A 19,282-nucleotide genomic window follows, 5' to 3' on the forward strand; every position below is an offset into this window, starting at 1 on the left:
TGATATAAGGCAGACTTTTTGTTGTTGTGACATTTCATATGAGATTAAGTGAAATTTAGCCTGGATTAGATTCAGACGAAGGGCACAACCTTCATCCCCTCCCCGAAAAATTAAAACAAAAATGATTTGTTGTGGGTCAAAATATGGTCATTTAACTTTTTAGTTCCTAGGAATGCCCCCTAAGATCAAATCCTGAATCCACGCCTGTTGGCTGAGGTTTGATAATAGTTTAGGAAAGATATATGATAAGGTGGCACAAAAATTCATAAGCATGCCTTTCTCTAATATTTAGTATCCATAAATTACTACTGTTTATAATCGTCATGGGACTGCTTACAATTTGAAAATTAGACGTTAGTGAAAGAAACAATTTGTGAATCTTTCTCTTTGCATTTTTGTGAATGATTTAAATATTAACTGAGTGAAAACAAATTGGTTATATCTTTATGTCTTATGTATTCAGAACTTTTTTTTTTATTTATTAAGTCACTGACAGATATTTTTTTCTTAAATTATGTGTTGCTTTAATTTAATAAGAATGCAGATTGTTATGTACATCATCAAAATAAGAACATATTTTCTTGAAATACCTGAAACTCAGATAATTATAAAACTATAATTTTAATACAAGATTTTTTGTGAGGGGATTTTTTTTCTTCAAATTTTGATCTCAAAATATCTGTAAATTTGACTATGTACTAAGATTAAAATCAGGGACAAGAAAACATGACTATATTCCTCTTCATTTAATATCATTTAAACATTTCAAGGTCATTGGGTCAGCTCCTATTTTATAGTTTGACTAATGTGATATTTCAAGGTCAAAGGATCAGCTTTAATTTAGCTAAACTGAAGTGAAGTTTCAAGGTCATTTAGTCAGCTTTTATCTAGTTTAATTTATCTGCAAGGTCAAAGGATCAGCTGAAATTATTTGATACATAAAGTCAAAAGGTGAGCATATATATTCGATATTTCAAGTTAAAAGGTGAAAACTCTGTTAGTTTTATGGATCTGAAATTTCAAGGTCAGAGTGTAAACTTGATTAGTGTTATAAAATAGATATATTCATGTCAAGGGTCAGCTTTTGTTAATTTTAAATGACCAGATCTTCATTTTGTGATTCATGGAACATAAAAGGGGCAATTAATATACAGTGCAATTTGCAGAGGCAATTTAAAGTCAGGTTTTTTAAAAGTGGAATTCTTAATGGTATTAAATAATTCAATCTTAGCAGTATAAAGAATGATGGTAATTTACTACCATGGTAACAAGCACACATGTGCTATATTGCAGAGGGTGGGAAAATTTAGATCAAACCAATCAAAATGTTGTATTAAGAAGGAGAAAATGTATTAAAAAACTTTAATGTCCATAAAATGACTATTTTTATGAAACTACAGCTAAAAATTGTTCAATGATGATAAAATGGAAAATGTAAATAGAATTTAACAAAATATACAGCATTTGTAAACATGAAATAAATCAGACTGAATAAAATCAAACATTCTAGCATTCCGTTTTCTGATATGTCGTGAGACATATAAATAAACAATAGCTAGTAAGAGGTATGATATTTATCAGACTTCAAATAAATTATACACCTAATGAAATCAATGACAAAAAATATATGCAACCAAATTAATTGATTTTGATAAAAACAAGGCCAAATATTTTACTGAGATATTGGAAACATGTACTTGGTGATTAATACTTTAATTTGAGGTTTTCAGCTACACCAAATAAGTTTCCATGTTAAATTAACAACAACCTGTACTTTTTTTAAAATCAAATTATAAAATCTAAAAACTAAGTTGACAAATATTTCATAAACAATACAGAAAAGAACAAAAAAACAAGTCAACTATTACAAACGAAAAATCTCCCCCCAAAATATGCATGTGTGAGAAAAAGATTGAAAAGTTTGAATCATCAGCAGATATACTTAATGTATATCTGAAAATACATACATTAAGCTCAAATACTTAAATATCTTCCTGAAATACATATAAAGTTTGATTAACATTAAATTTCTGATCAAAAGTATGAAATGTGAGACTGCAAGCTGAAACATTGCATCATCTAAGTTTTATGTGTTTGCCTGAAATTTGGTTTTTGTTAAGCTGCCATCTCAAATCTACCTCATACAAATGTGGAATATTGACACAATGTATTCAATGAAGGTAGTAAACGGGTATCTAGTGCCAAATGTCTGCAAGTTTCTATTTTAAGTGTGGGGCTATCTATTCCATTACAATGAAAATTGGAGGGGTAGAAATGGAAGTTTTATTTTTTTAGACAGGAGTTGTAGGTCATTTTTAGCAAAATTACTCCTAAAAAGTATGTTGGGTTGAAAAGTGTTTTTTTTATTCCTTCCTTCCACCCCTCATCTATTTCAATGGGATAGCCCACACATGCTTTTGTGCAACAATAGAAATCTCCCTTTCAAGCCAATTCATTCATAGTTGTGTCTCTATTCTTATTTAAATTTCATATGTGCACATACCTCCCTTTTACAACCCTCTTCAATATACAACATAGGTTAGGCTGATTGTTTCCAAACTTGCATCATAAAGGGAGATAACTCTCATCATTAAGGGAGGTAACTTGTATCAAAAGGGGAGATAACAGGACTATATTTCTAATCATTTACGATATTTCCTGACAAAAGTAAATACTTGTGATTTCATAGAAAAATGAAAATTTCTGTCATTATAATAAAATAAATATATATCTGAAAGAAATAAGTTTCCTGTGGTAAATGACCCGACCATAAATCTAATTCAAAATGTGGATTTATGTGAAACTAACATGGAAAATTGCAAGTGACCTTCATTTGAGAGATATTCAAATACCTGAGAGAAAATATGTTTGACAATTTCAATTATAGCAGTGCAATTATATAAGTTATAGGGTGCCAAATGCAAGTTCAAACATCTGCATATATATCAAATCTGTTATGACATTGAACAAAGAATTAAATTCTACATGAAATACACAATTTCTTTAAAGTTTGCCGTAGGCAGATTGACCCTTAGAATTGAATAATCATTAAATAATTATCTTAATATATCAACAACATTATTATGATGTTCTAGGAACCAACCAACCGTAACCTTACACTCAGCAAATAGAAAAATGCAAAATTTACATAGCTCACAAAAATCAACAAAAACACAAAACATATATATTATCTAGTCTAGTCAAAATAAAGACATAAATATTAACAATTCTTCCCTGTGTAGTAACAGTAGTTGCTTAGCAACTATAAACAACAGATCTATGTCTTAATGTAATCAAAAACAGTTGTTAAGCATCCACTGCTAACAGATCTGATATTTCCATGGTTACACTTGACCCTGACCTTTGAGGTAGAGTAGAACATACGTCAGAGCAGTCCGTAACTGAGGTTGTAGCTTGTAACATTTTAGAGATTAAATCTCCACTGTCTTCAAGGTCATGGTTGCCATGACTACCCGCGATTTGTCCTGGAGGAGCACCATTAGCCTGAGAATTCTCACTTGATGTAAGCACTTTTGAGGTAGCGTTATCAATATCATTTGAATTTCCTGATGATTTTCGGTCCTCATACTTATAGCCTCTTTCTGAGTTTTTGTGAGGTAACATTGGGACATTCCCGTCCGACTGGCTATGAGTAATGTAAGAATCTTGGTGAGAATTATCGGACACCTGCTGTGAACTTTTGGATGCTATCAGAGCTGTGCGTTCGCCTACCTTCAAAATACAAAAAGTTATGAACCTGGTGATTTCACTCCAATATGTGACCATATTTTGGCCAAGTTTACAAAGAGCAAAGAATCTGACATAAAAACCATAATTGATAGAAAGATACTGCTTGCCTTGATGGCATATCTATTATTTCGATGATGGTAAAAAATTATACTTTCAAGGATATTTGATTTTGTTGCAACACCAAACTTTACCTATAAGACTATCAAAAAATGTATACATCATTGAGCATCAATTGTTGGTTCACTTTGATGACAGGTGCTAAACATGGAGCAGGATCTGCTTACCCTTCAGGAGCACATTAGATCACCCCCAGTATTTAGTGGGGTTTCGTTTGGCTCCTGAGATCACCCCCAGTATTTAGTGGGGTTTGTTTTGCTCCTGAGATCACCCCCAGTATTTAGTGGGGTTTGTTTTGCTCCTGAGATCACCCCCAGTATTTAGTGGGGTTTATTTTGCTCCTGAGATCACCCCCAGTATTTAGTGGGGTTTGTTTTGCTCCTGAGATCACCCCCAGTATTTAGTGGGGTTTGTTTTGCTCCTGAGATCACCCCCAGTATTTAGTGGGGTTTGTTTTGCTCCTGAGATCACCCCCAGTATTTAGTGGGGTTTGTTTTGCTCCTGAGATCACCCCCAGTATTTAGTGGGGTTTGTTTTGCTCCTGAGATCACCCCAGTATTTAGTGGGGTTTGTTTTGCTCCTGAGATCACCCCCAGTATTAAGTGGGGTTTGTTTTGCTCCTGAGATCACCCCCAGTATTTAGTGGGGTTTGTTTTGCTCCTGAGATCACCCCCAGTATTTAGTGGGGTTTGTTTTGCTCCTGAGATCACCCCCAGTATTTAGTGGGGTTTGTTTTGCTCCTGAGATCACCCCCAGTATTTAGTGGGGTTTGTTTTGCTCCTGAGATCACCCCCAGTATTTAGTGGGGTTTGTTTTGCTCCTGAGATCACCCCAGTATTTAGTGGGGTTTGTTTTGCTCCTGAGATCACCCCCAGTATTAAGTGGGGTTTGTTTTGCTCCTGAGATCACCCCCAGTATTTAGTGGGGTTTGTTTTGCTCCTGAGATCACCCCCAGTATTTAGTGGGGTTTGTTTTGCTCCTGAGATCACCCCCAGTATTTAGTGGGGTTTGTTTTGCTCCTGAGATCACCCCCAGTATTTAGTGGGGTTTGTTTTGCTCCTGAGATCACCCCCAGTATTAAGTGGGGTTTGTTTTGCTCCTGAGATCACCCCCAGTATTAAGTGGGGTTTGTTTTGCTCCTGAGATCACCCCCAGTATTTAGTGGGGTTTGTTTTGCTCCTGAGATCACCCCCAGTATTTAGTGGGGTTTGTTTTGCTCCTGAGATCACCCCCAGTATTTAGTGGGGTTTGTTTTGCTCCTGAGATCACCCCCAGTATTTAGTGGGGTTTGTTTTGCTCAGTCTATCTATGTTGTTATGTGTACTGGTGTTTGTCTTTTTCTTTTTAGCCATGGCGTTGTCAGTTTATTTTTTGACTTATGAGTTTGAATGTCCCTTTGGTATCCTTTACCTCTCTTATTATAAACAATCTTTCTCTCCAAATGACCGTAGATCTCCCTCTAATAACCTTCTGACGTCAAGCAACAATCACTTTTTATTTGTGACCTCAAATACTTTGAATTATGATGTCAAAGTTTAAGGGAACCTGTGAGATTTTATGTAATGATGGACAACTTTGCATACGGGTGTAAATATGTCTATTGACCACTCACCTGTCCATTTATAGGACTAGCAACGTAAGCTCTGATTTTACCATTAGGTGCTTTCCCATTACAAAGATAAATCACTCGTCCATTACCTGGGAATCTAACAGTATCATCAGGTCCCTAAAAATATAATGTTAATTCAGAAATTATTGTGTGCATTGAATACTGTGAAAGTACTTTTATTCGTGTGGAACTAATTTTTGTGGTTTTTCGTGGATGACTTTATCCACAAATTTAAGTGTCCAAAGAAATATCAGAACTGTTATTCAAATTAAAACATGAAAAGATACCCATGTAGGTTTTACTACCGATAAGATCTAGAGAATACATTGAAGATTGGCAAATCTCAAGACTACTATAATTGTAGTCTCAGGGCAAATGCACTATGAATTACAACTGCAGGCAGGATTATACCCATTTAATCTTTAAAAACCTAACTGTACAACTTTTGATCTTTTAATTCTCATAATAAATATTCTTATTATTGATAATGACAGTCAGATTTCTGGTGATGGTATGCTATGATAAAGTATTCATTTTATATCCTCATAATTCTGGCACGGAAAATAACAGTTTCATGCTGAGCTGGCTATTGATTAGAATTAATTTTACAATTCCATGTACATTTAAAGCATTTGTTTTTGAAACTGTCTTCTTTAAGTGCAATGTTAATGGATTAATTAACACCTTTAATGGTAAATTATTCGTTGATCACTTGATCTCGGTTAATTAGTGTCTACGATTATTACGGGTGCAACAATTAAAATGTTTTCTTCGCAATAGCCTTCAATCTAGCCAATTTAAAATCTGTGTTTCTAATTGCTCCAATTCTTCGCTCTATTTATTTTTATTTTTTTAGAAAACTTAAATCCACAAAATTAAAAACCCTGCAAAAATGCAACTTTTGCTCAAACCACGAAAATTGATTCCCACGAATTAAAATACTTTCAAAGTATTGCAATAATTGACTAATGGACAAAAATGAAAGATTAATAATTTAATCTCACTGACTTATAGATAACTCTCTCATCACAGTAGAGTTAGATGGGAATTTATCGGTATAAACTTTTGCCTTCTCTGCTCAAGCTGGAAAATAAATCTTGTGAAGACAACCAAAGATAATCTATAAAAATAGGCATTTACCAACCTTAGTATCAGAGAGTGCATTTTCTTGTATCATTGGCAGTCGTGAATCCTCATCAACCATGTGATAGGGTGATCTCCCATTATGGTTGCTAAGATAATGCCCAACATTTCTATCGCCAAGGCTACCATTGACTCCTTGTTGTGTCATGTACATTCTAGCATAATGCCTGTAATTAAAAAATGCAAAAGGTCAGCAAGAAAAATATGATAAAACCTTAGACACATTAAAAAGGAGTAAGTTGAGAGGAACAACACTATTGTGCTCCCTCACAACCCCCCCAAACCACCCCACATCAAAAGACAAGAAAACCAAGAAAAAAGAGCCTCTTTCACATAATAATAGATAAAATTATACAATATCATAAATGAAGTCAGAATTTCTGGAAGGTTAAATTGGGCTAAAGACAAAATTGGTAATAATTGTTTTGGCAGAATCAATGGACACTTGTCTTTAATATAAGACTGTTGACAGTTAGTGTTTGTTGTTCATGTATGTTCTTGAGGAGCCATCAAATTGACATTTGCATGTAAGTCGATTGATAGTAAATTTTTACAAGAAAACATCTTCAAAATTCTCAAAACACTCATGACTTTTAGTCAATATTTTCCCACACAAGTAGATATAGATTTACCTACCTTTGTCTAACAATGACAACAACAATACGGATGACAATACTACTGAGTCCTATGGAACAGCCTATAATAATACCAAGTCTCTGGTTGTAATATACAGAGTTACCTACCTTTGTCTAACAATGACAACAACAATACGGATGACAATACTACTGAGTCCTATGGAACAGCCTATAATAATACCAAGTCTCTGGTTGTAATATACAGAGTTACCTACCTTTGTCTAACAATGACGACTACAATACAGATGACAATACTACTGAGTCCTATGGAACAGCCTATAATAATACCAAGTCTCTGGTTGTAATATACAGAGTTACCTACCTTTGTCTAACAATGACAACAACAATACAGATGACAATACTACTGAGTCCTATGGAACAGCCTATAATAATACCAAGTCTCTGGTCCTTCAAGATACCACCATCATCTGTAAATTACAAACAAAATAACATCTATGAGAGCATTCCATCAATTTTCCTGCCTACTGTGAAACAAGCCAAATCTGAATTAATTTTTGATTTGTGAAAATATTGCAAATATGAACTGAAACTGTTTATTTTTTAGGATACTTAATGTATGTACAAGTCTTATGATGAGAAAATCACCTCAGTGGTCTTGTGGTTGCATGTTTGCCTCCAGAATCCCAGCCTTAAGTCTACCGGTAACCAAAGATTTTAAAATTGATATTTCTCAACTTCTCACGCTCAGACGGTACAGTCAGAGTCTTTTGAGTAAGGTGACATGTCTTCCTGCCAATCATTTCCTTACGATCTAACAAGTTAAAAATATGGCTCAGTATGTCCATCTTAGGCATCTAGTACAAAGCTTGTAAATTAATGATATATGTGGTAACCAGAATAAGAGAACAAACCTTCATCTTTCTTTGTGGTGATTAGGCCGCCTTGTTCACACTTGAAAGTACAAATCCAGGCTTTAAGCTCTACTGTCCTTGATGGGTGACTTTCACCTTTGTTGGTACAAGCTCTCACTTTGAAGTAGTAGTTGACTTCCTTACTGATCCCATTAATAGTGGCTTTAGTCATTGTTCCTGTTTAAATATAGTCAAATTTTAAATGGAAATTTGCATATGGCTTATCCCATTAATAGTGGATTTAGTCGTTATTCCTGTTTAAAGGACCTTTATAGCTTGCTGTCTGGGTGTTCGGTGTGAGCCAAGGCTCTGTGTTGAAGGCCGTTCCTTGACTTTTATAAATTGTTACTAGGATGAAGAGTTGTCTCATTGGCACTCATACCACATCTTCCTACATGTATTTGCATATATGGCTACACAAAAATATAAAAAAAAGTTTGAAAAAGGCAAATGACCTCCACTCTTAGATAAGTGAATGATGGTTTGACAAAGTTATTGTTGTCTAAAGGGACTTTAATCATTTTTTTTACAAATTAGGCCATTAGTTTTCTCGTTTGAATTGTTTTACATTGTCATGTCAGGGCCTTTAATAGATGACTATGCGGTATGGGCTTTGCTCATTGTTGAAGGCCGTACGGTGACCTGTAGTTGTTAATGTCTGTGTCATTTTGGTCTCTTGTGGACAGTTGTCTCATTGGCAATCATACCACATCTTCTTTTTTATATTTAAACCCAGATTATATCTAAATGTTAACTGCAGTAATAAAAAATTAAAGTCTATTTTAAAAGTAAAATACAGTAAAAATTAAATATTGTGCTAAAGTTAAAAGAAGTCATCTGTTTACAGAATTCCATGAAGGTTTTCCAAATTTTTCATCTGATACATCTTTTTTATGCATACCATTTTTCTCAAGAGACTGCCACAAGTTTTCTGGGTCCTCTTTCTGGTGGTTATACTGTATGACATAAGAGGTTATTACACCATTCTGTTTAGTCGGAGGTTCCCAATGTAGATTGACCTTGTCTTCATCGATACGCTCTATGTACAATTTCTCAGGCGGAGAGGGCACTACAAGAAACAAAATTAAGTGTACAAGATATTAAAACAGACAAAAGTATAGCATAAAATAATAAAGTTAGACAGTGAAAATAAATATTTGACCTTTATGAAGTTCGAGTCTTCCACCAAGTCCAAGGTTAAAAGTTTCATTTTCTTTTTTTATTATTGATTTTTTTCATTTCAAACCTTTTTTTTTCAAATTTCCATGGACAATTTGATGACTGATATAAATCTGGCCTTAAATGTGTGTAATAAAATTAGCATGATAATATATTGACATATTTTACTAGATTAATGCTTTGCTGATTTCCATTTTCTTTCTTAAGTCTAAGACCTTCACATCTTGTAATGGAAAACTAAAAAACAAGAATGTGTCCCCAGTACACGAATGCCCCACTCGTACTATCATTTTATATGTTCAGTGGACCGTGAAATTGGGGTAAACCCTCTAATTTGGCATTAAAATTAAAAGGATCATATCATAGGGAACATGTATACTAAGTTTGAAGTCGATTGGACTTCAACTTTATCAAAAACTACCTTGACCAAAAACTTTAACCTGAAGCGGGACAGACGAACGGACGGACGAACGAACGGAGGGACGGACGAACAAACGGAAGAACGGACGCACAGACCAGAAAACATAATGCCCCTCTACTATCGTAGGTGGGGCATAAAAACAAGTATGTGTCCCCAGTACACGAATGCCCCACTCGTACTATCATTTTCTATGTTCAATGGACCGTGAAATTGGGGTAAAAACTCTAATTTGGCATTAAAATTAGAAAGATCATATCATAGGAAACATGTGTACAAAGTTTAAAGTCGATTGGACTTTAACCTCATCAAAAACTACCTTGACCAAAAACTTTAACCTGAAGGGGGACAGACGGATGAACGAACGGACGCACAGACCAGAAAACATAATGCCCCTCTACTATCGTAGGTGGGGCATAGAAATATGGCTATGCTGAAACCTTCTAGACAAGTACAATGTATGTGTCCATATTTCATGTATGCCTCACATGATTTAACATTTTCTATGTTGAGTGGAGTGTGGAATTGATGGTCAAAACTCTTAGTTTTTGTTCGCATTAATATTAGACAGATCACATCATAGGGAACATGTGTACTAGGTTTCAAGTTGATTGGACTTCAACTTCATCAAAAACTACCTTGACCAAAACTTTTAACCTGAAGAAGCAGGACAGACAGATGAATGGAAGGATGGATGTATGAAAGATATACTGACGAATAAACAAACACATTTTCCAAAAAACATAATGCCCCAAGGTGGGGCATAAAAAAATATGGGTATGCTTAAACCAGCAGAAAAACATCTGAATTAGAACATCCTATTGCTGTTAACTATACATACCATCTTCCAGAGTTCTAACATCAACAGGATCGCTGAAGATTCCATGGTCATGTGTTGTATGGGACCTCACTCTGATACTGTAGTAAGTATACGGTTCAAGATTCTTCAGTTCATACTCTAATGCATCACTGTAATTAAAAAAAAAGCTTAAGTATGAGGTTCAAGATTTTTCAGTTCATACTCTAATGCATCACTGTAATTAAAAAAAAAGCTTAAGTATGAGGTTCAAGATTCTTCAGTTCATACTCTAATGCATCACTGTAATTAAAAAAAAAGCTTAAGTATGAGGTTCAAGATTTTTCAGTTCATACTCTAATGCATCACTGTAATTAAAAAAAAAAGCTTAAGTATGAGGTTCAAAATTTTTCAGTTCATACTCTAATGCATATCTGTAATATTTTTTTTTATAAATATAAGTTCAAAATTTTTCAGTTCATACTCTAATGCATCACAGTAATTAATCAAAGAGCAGATAGATTGCACTAAGGGATATAATTGCCATTGTTTTCATTGACACATGTATACATGTAGCTGGAAAATATTATTTTCAAAAATAATTCAACTGCACATGTAAAATGTAATTTAAGTTATCTGAATAGTTACAAAATAGCCAATCCCAGATACAAGTGTATGAAAAATGTACTTAATGTGTTTTATTTTTGTACTATCAATTCCAAGTTTACTTTCCACAGCTGTCACTAAGACTCAGAGTGAGAGAAGGTAATTCACTTCGTATCTTATCACCTATTTACCAACGTTAATTCTAGGAGGAACCCCATTCCTAACTCTTTGAATATTTAATTTCCTTTGGGTCAGTGGTCATGACTCCTTTCTGTACACATTCCTCGGTTTAAATTGCGATTGTTTTTAATATAATAAGACGTTTATTGACAGAGCAAGTTAATTTTTCTCGACATGTATTGTTGATTCAGAATTGATGAAAGTTACTTCTGGAAGGGAGACAACTCGAAACAATAATATGGAAGACTCCATTTCGTCGAAGGGGTGTTGTAGTTACACCTTTACGATGTGGACTACAATTATTTTAATTTAAATGATGTATATGATTTACAAGAGTGCACACACTGAAATGTCTCGCCTTCTTTACTAATCATTGATATTATGTTGATAGTCCTAAGTATAAAGCTTTATTACAACTGTCACGTAAACTTAACATAAACCAAGATAGCTAAACAAAGACCAATGAACCATGAAAATGAGGTCAAGGTCAGATGAACCATGCCAGGCAGACATGTACAGCTAACAAAGCTTCCATAAAACAAATATAGTTGACCTATTACTTATAGTTTAAGAAAAATAGACCAAAACACAAAAACTTACCACTGTGCAATGAACAGTGCAATTGAGGTCATGGTCAAATAAAACCTGCGGGACTGACATATAGATCATAATATATTTCCATACACCAAATATAGTTGACCTTTGGCATATAATATTAGATAAAAAGACCAAAACTTAAAAACTTAACTTTGACCACTGAACCATGAAAATGAGGTCAAGGTCAGATGACATCTGCCCTGCTAGACACGTACACCTTACAATCATTCCATACAACAAATATAGTAGACCTATTGCATAAAGTATGAGAAAAACAGACCAAAACACAAAAACTTAACTATAACCACTGAACCATGAAAATGAGGTCACGGTCAAATGACACCTGCCAGTTGGACATGTACACCTTCCATACACCAAATATACTAGCCCTATTGCTTATAGTATCTGAGATATGGACTTGACCACCAAAACTTAACTTTGTTCACTGATCCATGAAATGATGTCGAGGTCAAGTGAAAACTGTCTGACGGGCATGAGGACCTTGCAAGGTACGCACATACCAAATATAGTTATCCTATTACTTATAATAAGAGAGAATTCAACATTACAAAAATTCTGAACTTTTTTTTCAAGTGGTCACTAAACCATGAAAATGAGGTCAAGGACATTGGACATGTGACTGACGGAAATTCGTAACATGAGGCATCTATATACAAAGTATGAAGCATCCAGGTCTTTCACCTTCTAAAATATAAACCTTTTAATAAGTTAGCTAACGTGCCGTTGCTGTAGCCGCCGCCAGATCACTATCCCTATGTCCAGCTTTCTGCAACAAAAGTTGCAGGCTCGACAAAAATTATGCAACAACAATTACCCTCAATAGCAGACAGACATAGAAAGGATCTTCAAAAATTAATCAATTGAGTGGGGAATCAAGAGCAACCATTCAATCTAATACCTCTTGAAGTCAAGAAAACTATACGCCTGCACATAATTACCTTAACAAACCTTGGAGCAAGAACGTATATTAAATGTTAATTAAACGACCTAGATGGTTCTCAATTTCTTTATGGAAGTACAATATCAAATATCAGTTTATAACGGTGACATATAAGAAAAACTCCACTTCAGTTCTTATATGACAGAAATAGATTTATCGGAATTCAGAGAACTCTCGCATTTTTATCAAAACTGGGGATTTCCCTCTGACGTGTTTCTAAATTTATAAAAACACTAAATATAAATACTGCTTAATTCTGATTTTCTATGTTGTTAAAAACACGCATATAAGTCAAGGGAAATATCAATCATGAAGATTATGAAAAGAACATTATAGGAAAGTTGTTTAAGTTCAATCCCTTTGTTTGTTTTTACCTTTTAAAGCAAGACAATCATAAGAATCTGAGATGTTCCTTAATGTTTAGAATAAAACGGTTGACGTGAGGGCATGTGAAACAGGACGACAGACATCATATGTTATCCCTAGTTTTTGGTACAGTACAAACAATATAAGGAAAATTAATTTCAAATTGATTCTTTTTTTGATACGATGGTTTACCGATCCAAGCTGATATACTACAAATATTACCTCCTAGCATACATAATCTTCTGTGAATTATCCCTACGATGGAACTGAACGGTGTAAAACTTGATGTCATACTGACGTCCAGGTCTCTTCCATCGTACCATTATTTCACTGGAAGACATAATTCTAGCAATAATCTGCAGCGGAGGTGGTGGAAGTGGAGTTTCATTGGGTGGAACCGTCTGGAAAATCTCCTCCACCGTAGCCAGTGCATTGCTAGAACCATCCACTACAAACATCAGCTCGTAGAACTTCTCACTTTCTGAAAGACGGAAAATTGATAATACATTAAAATTATGTTCAGTAACTATTTTACATACATACCATTAATCTTTTGATGGGGGTGGGGGAATGACATAGATACTGTCATCTTACTAATTTTCATGGCTTTCTATTACTTTAGGGGTCCCGACTCTTATAGAGCATTTCTAAACTATCCCAAACCTAGAATCTTACCCTAACCCATACCTTACCATAACACTAGCCCTAACTATAAAACATAACTCTAGCCTAACACATCTTCTAACCTAACCATTACCATGAATGAATCCTACCCCTAAAGTATCTAATTATAGAGAGCCTCCAAGTAAAAGAAGCAGCACATTTTCTAGAGTTGAAAAATAACACAAACAAACAATATTTTTGAGTTGGAGTTATTTCCCTTTGATCGACAACTGGTGTTTCTATTTCTATGACTACCCAAATTAATTTAAGTGGAACCAGCAAGATTTATAAGAGATCAGTACTAGAGTTAAATCATACAAAGCTTTAACTAATTCAAATAGTTCAGAAAACATTATTGAAGTTTTGTAAAGTCTAGTGGTCAGCATAAGAAGTAAAATATGAAGTTGAAGTTTTCTAAAGTCTAGTGGTCCGTAGAAGTTAAATTAAGTTGGGCTTATGAAGGAATTGCTGCAACACGACATTACAGATGAATAACTATGTTTTCCAATTATAAGAACCAATAATCAATATTCTATGGCAAACCCTAATCATCTTGACAAAAAAAATCAACTACCCAATACCATTAGGTATTAATCATTGTCTTACAGTTTCACTCAAGGGGTCCAAATGAAAGAACTAACAAGCACATATGAATCACTATGAAGCCTTTCCTTTATCAAATGTAGGTATAATACATATAAACATCTGTGTTTGCTGATAACAAGCATTGCATGTACATTTCATAACATTTGGGTGATACAAACTTAAGTAAGAGAATGGAAACTAGTTTTTGGACATAACGCTGATGGCATTAAGGATGTACTTAGGTGAGGTTAGGTAAAAAATAAGAAATTAAGAAATTAAAATTGATGCTTTAAGCTGTTAGAGCATGAATTGGGATAAATATTGATATGTCATGGACTTTCTTTTCGAGATATTTGAGATTTAAAATATGGCGGGAAAAGGCTGACTCAGACTTTTAACTAATATTTGCATTGGTATTATTTGGGTCTCAAAACAAAAGAAAGAAAATCAAGAATCTTCTAAAATTTTGTTAAATGACCTTTCATGAGCTATTAAGTCTTATATGAAAAAATAAATGGGTGTTATGGGGCAAAATATTTTACATTGTATTGTATGAAAAAATACCAAGGAGTCCGAACATTTGATACAAATTCCAAAAACCTCACCTAAGTACATCCTTAAAGCTAAATTCTAAAGCAAAAAGCAAATAAAAGCTTTTTTGTTCAGTGAGTAACTCATTGTTACATTATCATTCATGTGAAGAATAGTATCTCATACTCAAATATCATTCATTTACAGTCGATTGCATTGAGTGTGTAGGAAAAGGTTATATCTTTGGTTTAGCTTGCTTGCTGGCTGAACTGTGGTTAGGTTAGGTATACTACCCTCCTTTCAAAGTAGCCTAGTCCTACAGACAAATTGATTGGTTATTGGTTGGACTAGTCTACTCGTAAAGGGGGGTAATTTACCTAACCTAATAATGACTTCACAGTTCAGCTGGCAAGAAGGCTTACCAAAGATATTATTTTTACCTACAAACTCAATGCAAACAGCTGTAAAACTATCTATAAATGAACCCTCCAGTAGTCTGAAGTGACTCTATCTACAGTGAAACCTGTTTAAACCGAACCTCTTTGGGACTTAAGATCTTGTTCAGTTTTGGCCTATTCGGTTTTGTCAGGTTCATAACACACCTAATTTGATAAGACATGGGTTACAAAATGTTTGGTTTATACAGGTTTTTGGTTTATACAGGTTTTCTGTTTATACAAGATTCGGTTTAGTCAGGTTTCACTGTATAATGTACAGTAATTACCTCATGTCTATCACCATGCAAAGCACACACACACAAAGCTTATAAAGCAGCACCTGAAAGCAGACTATGTGTTATAGGATAATGGCTCAAGCTAAAAAAAAATAAGCCACATATAAATTATAAATATGCCATGTATTGTACCTACAAAATATGGGTATAAACTCTTCAGGTACAGTGGATTCATTATTACTTGTGGGATACCAATTTTTGTGGCTTTTGTCGGTATACACCTTATCACAATAGACAATATCTGATGCCACAATGGAAAAGTAATCGTTGTATGGTGTCAAAAGTTCAAGCAGCGCAGATTCTCTGGTCAACTGGGGCAGATTTCCAAATAGTGATAAGGTGAACCACAAATTCAAATGTTCATCAATAGCAATTTTTTTTATGCTTATAAAGTTATATGCAGAAATTGACAAAACAAAGAAATCAAATATGCACCAAAAAAGTATTTTGTTAATCCATTTAAATTGGTAAAATGTAAAGTAAGTGAATCCACCGTATTTGATATTGAAAGAAATAGTTATAATTATAAGTAAAGCTAACCATAAAAAAAACTCAGCTTCAGAAATATAAAAAATAATATTTAATTTAAATAATAAAGTTTTACAGAAATAATATATGGATTAGTTAATTGGTTACACCCTTTGAAAATCTTAATCTGAATGTGTCACTAATATTAAAGCTTAGCAAATAGCAGCAACAACTATTGCCGAAGGAGGAGGAAGATTACAGAGGCTCAAGAAGGGTACATACTGAAGTTATAATATTTGCTAAGTTTGATTATTAACTTGCATTCAAAAACACATAAAAATGATTTCAAAGTCTTTCATCCTTAATCTATAAACTGAAATTTCTGACACTTAAATAGTTGAACAAACTTGACACCGAATATGGTGCACCCTTTTGGAGCCTCAAAATTATGTGAAGTCATCCAAAATATAAAGAATCATTTAATTAATGTCTTATATAAAAAAAAATTTAAACGAGTTCAAGCAGAAAAAGAAAAGCATGCATAGAAATATAATTTATAAACATATTTTCTAGTGTTGCACCATAAATTAAACATAATTAAGTAGAAGGCTGTGATGTGAATATGACCATAAATGCCAACCGTCAGTAAAAAAAAAGTTGAAAAAACCTATTAATAGTCATACATGTACTATTACCAAATTTGATAAACCAATGATTTCCTTTCATTCATTTCAATTAGATCCTTGATTGATGATCAAATGAGGCCAATTCATTAGAGGGGGAGGAGAGGACAGCAAATGAGACCAATTCATTAAAGAGGGGGGTAGGAGAGGAGAGCAAATGAGGCCAATTCATTAAAGAGGAGTAGGAGAGGATAACAAATGAGGCCAATTCATTAAAGAGGGGTAGGAGAGGATAGCAAATGAGGCCAATTCATTAAAGAGGGGGTAGGAGAGGATAGCAAATGAGGCCAATTCATTAGAGGGGGGGAGGAGAGGATAGCAAATGAGGCCAATTCATTAGAGGGGTAGGAGAGGATAGCAAATGAGGCCAATTCATTAAAGAGGGGTAGGAGAGGATAGCAAATGAGGCCAATTCATTAAAGAGGGGACAGGAGAGGATAGCAAATGAGGCCAATTCATTAAAGAGGGGACAGGAGAGGATAGCAAATGAGGCCAATTCATTAAAGAGGGGGGAAGGAGAGGATAGCAAATGAGGCCAATTCATTAAAGAGGGGGGAAGGAGAGGATAGCAAATGAGGCCAATTCATTAAAGAGGGGGAAGGAGAGGATAGCAAATGAGGCCAATTCATTAAAGAGGGGGGAAGGAGAGGATAGCAAATGAGGCCAATTCATAAAAGAGGGGGGAAGGAGAGGATAGCAAATGAGGCCAATTCATTAAAGAGGGGTAGGAGAGGATAGCAAATGAGGCCAATTCATTAAAGAGGGGGGTAGGAGAGGATAGCAAATGAGGCCAATTCATTAGAGGGGGGAGGAGAGGATAGCAAATGAGGCCAATTCATTAGAGGGGTAGGAGAGGATAGCAAATGAGGCCAATTCATTAGAGGGGTAGGAGAGGATAGCAAATGAGGCCAATTCATTAAAGAGGGGTAGGAGAGGATAGCAAATGAGGCCAATTCATTAAAGAGGGGACAGGAGAGGATAGCAAATGAGGCCAATTCATTAAAGAGGGGTAGGAGAGGATAGCAAATGAGGCCAATTCATTAGAGGGGTAGGAGAGGATAGCAAATGAGGCCAATTCATTAAAGAGGGGTAGGAGAGGATAGCAAATGAGGCCAATTCATTAGAGGGGTAGGAGAGGATAGCAAATGAGGCCAATTCATTAAAGAGGGGTAGGAGAGGATAGCAAATGAGGCCAATTCATTAAAGAGGGGTAGGAGAGGATAGCAAATGAGGCCAATTCATTAAAGAGGGGACAGGAGAGGATAGCAAATGAGGCCAATTCATTAAAGAGGGGTAGGAGAGGATAGAAAATGAGGCCAATTCATTAAAGAGGGGTAGGAGAGGATAGAAAATGAGGCCAGTTCATTAAAGAGGGGGTAGGAGAGGATAGCAAATGAGGCCAATTCATTAAAGAGGGGACAGGAGAGGGTGTCTTTGTCTATTTTCAATTGAACAATAAATCAAAAGATCTGTTTCTTCCTTAGAGAGCAGGGTTAGAACTAGCCATTTTTAAAAGGGGGAGGGGTCTCAACCCCTTATAAAAAGTTTTCTTTTCAAAAAAAAAAAAATCCCGGATCCCGAAATCCTGAGCTTAAAAACACCTGATCCCGGAGTCCCGATAAAGGTCCTATCCCCCCTCCCTAATGGTATGAGAAAATTCTTACCAAGACCACACATGACATAATTTGTCCTTTTAATATCATGTATTTCAAAAATTTGAGCAGCATCTATGTTTTGTATCTTCTTGCTGAGGTAGATCTTATAACCAATGACTGCCTGGTTGTCTGTTATGTTCCATTTAACATCAACACACGTCAGGTTCAACTGAGAAACCTGAATTTGAACTTTCACTGAAAAAAAAACAAACATAACTAATGTTATGATAATTATTTTTTTTATTTTTTTTGTGTTTTAACACCACTTATAAGCCCCGCATTTAAACTATTTCAGGCAGTCAGTTTTTATTGGTGGAGGAAGCCGGAGTGCCTGGAGAAAACCACTGACCTTCCATAAAAAAACTGACAATCCTAGTCAATTAGATTGGAGTCAAGTACACCTTTATAATAATTATGTTTATATCATAAGAAGATGACAAATATTGATAAGGAGGTCAAATAAAATAAAATTTCAATTATTATACTGATTGAAAATATCTATCCAAAAAACACTTGCTCATGCAATTTTTAATGTTATTCGATCTCTTATTTGAACCATTGCATCAGTTATCTAGCATGAGTCTAGCATGAGTCCATACATATAATACTAATTGAAGGCGATTTAGTGGGTATTCAATTAGTACAAATTTTCTATTGACATATGTGCCGATTTTGGCAAAACAATGAATTTCAAATATCCAAGAAAATGAATGAATCAACAGCATTTTGATGCCT

The 19,282-nt window shown here is 34.7% G+C and overlaps 1 protein-coding gene across 3 annotated transcripts in view; it reads right to left on the minus strand.

The window, feature by feature from the left end:
* Positions 1–499: 499 nt before the first annotated feature.
* Positions 500–19,282, minus strand: part of LOC139495760 (protogenin-like) — an 85,276-nt gene continuing 66,493 nt past the window's right edge. Inside the window, exons 13-21 of one of the 3 annotated variants that reach the window (XM_071284140.1) lie at positions 18,557–18,742; positions 13,452–13,710; positions 10,565–10,692; positions 9,028–9,195; positions 8,127–8,303; positions 7,577–7,682; positions 6,621–6,786; positions 5,480–5,593; positions 500–3,728 (exon numbers count right to left, since the gene is read on the minus strand). In XM_071284140.1, the coding sequence (XP_071140241.1) occupies positions 3,711–3,728; positions 5,480–5,593; positions 6,621–6,786; positions 7,577–7,682; positions 8,127–8,303; positions 9,028–9,195; positions 10,565–10,692; positions 13,452–13,710; positions 18,557–18,742 (1,322 nt within the window). In that variant the 3' untranslated portion in view covers positions 500–3,710. Of the gene's footprint in view, positions 3,733–5,479; positions 5,594–6,620; positions 6,787–7,469; positions 7,683–8,126; positions 8,304–9,027; positions 9,196–10,564; positions 10,693–13,451; positions 13,711–18,556; positions 18,743–19,282 lie in introns of all 3 variants that reach the window. The other 2 variants (XM_071284139.1, XR_011657454.1) reach the window with 2 other exon arrangements.

Source organism: Mytilus edulis, chromosome 11, assembly GCF_963676685.1.
Source record: "Mytilus edulis chromosome 11, xbMytEdul2.2, whole genome shotgun sequence".
In the NCBI taxonomy this organism is placed as follows: domain Eukaryota; kingdom Metazoa; phylum Mollusca; class Bivalvia; order Mytilida; family Mytilidae; genus Mytilus; species Mytilus edulis.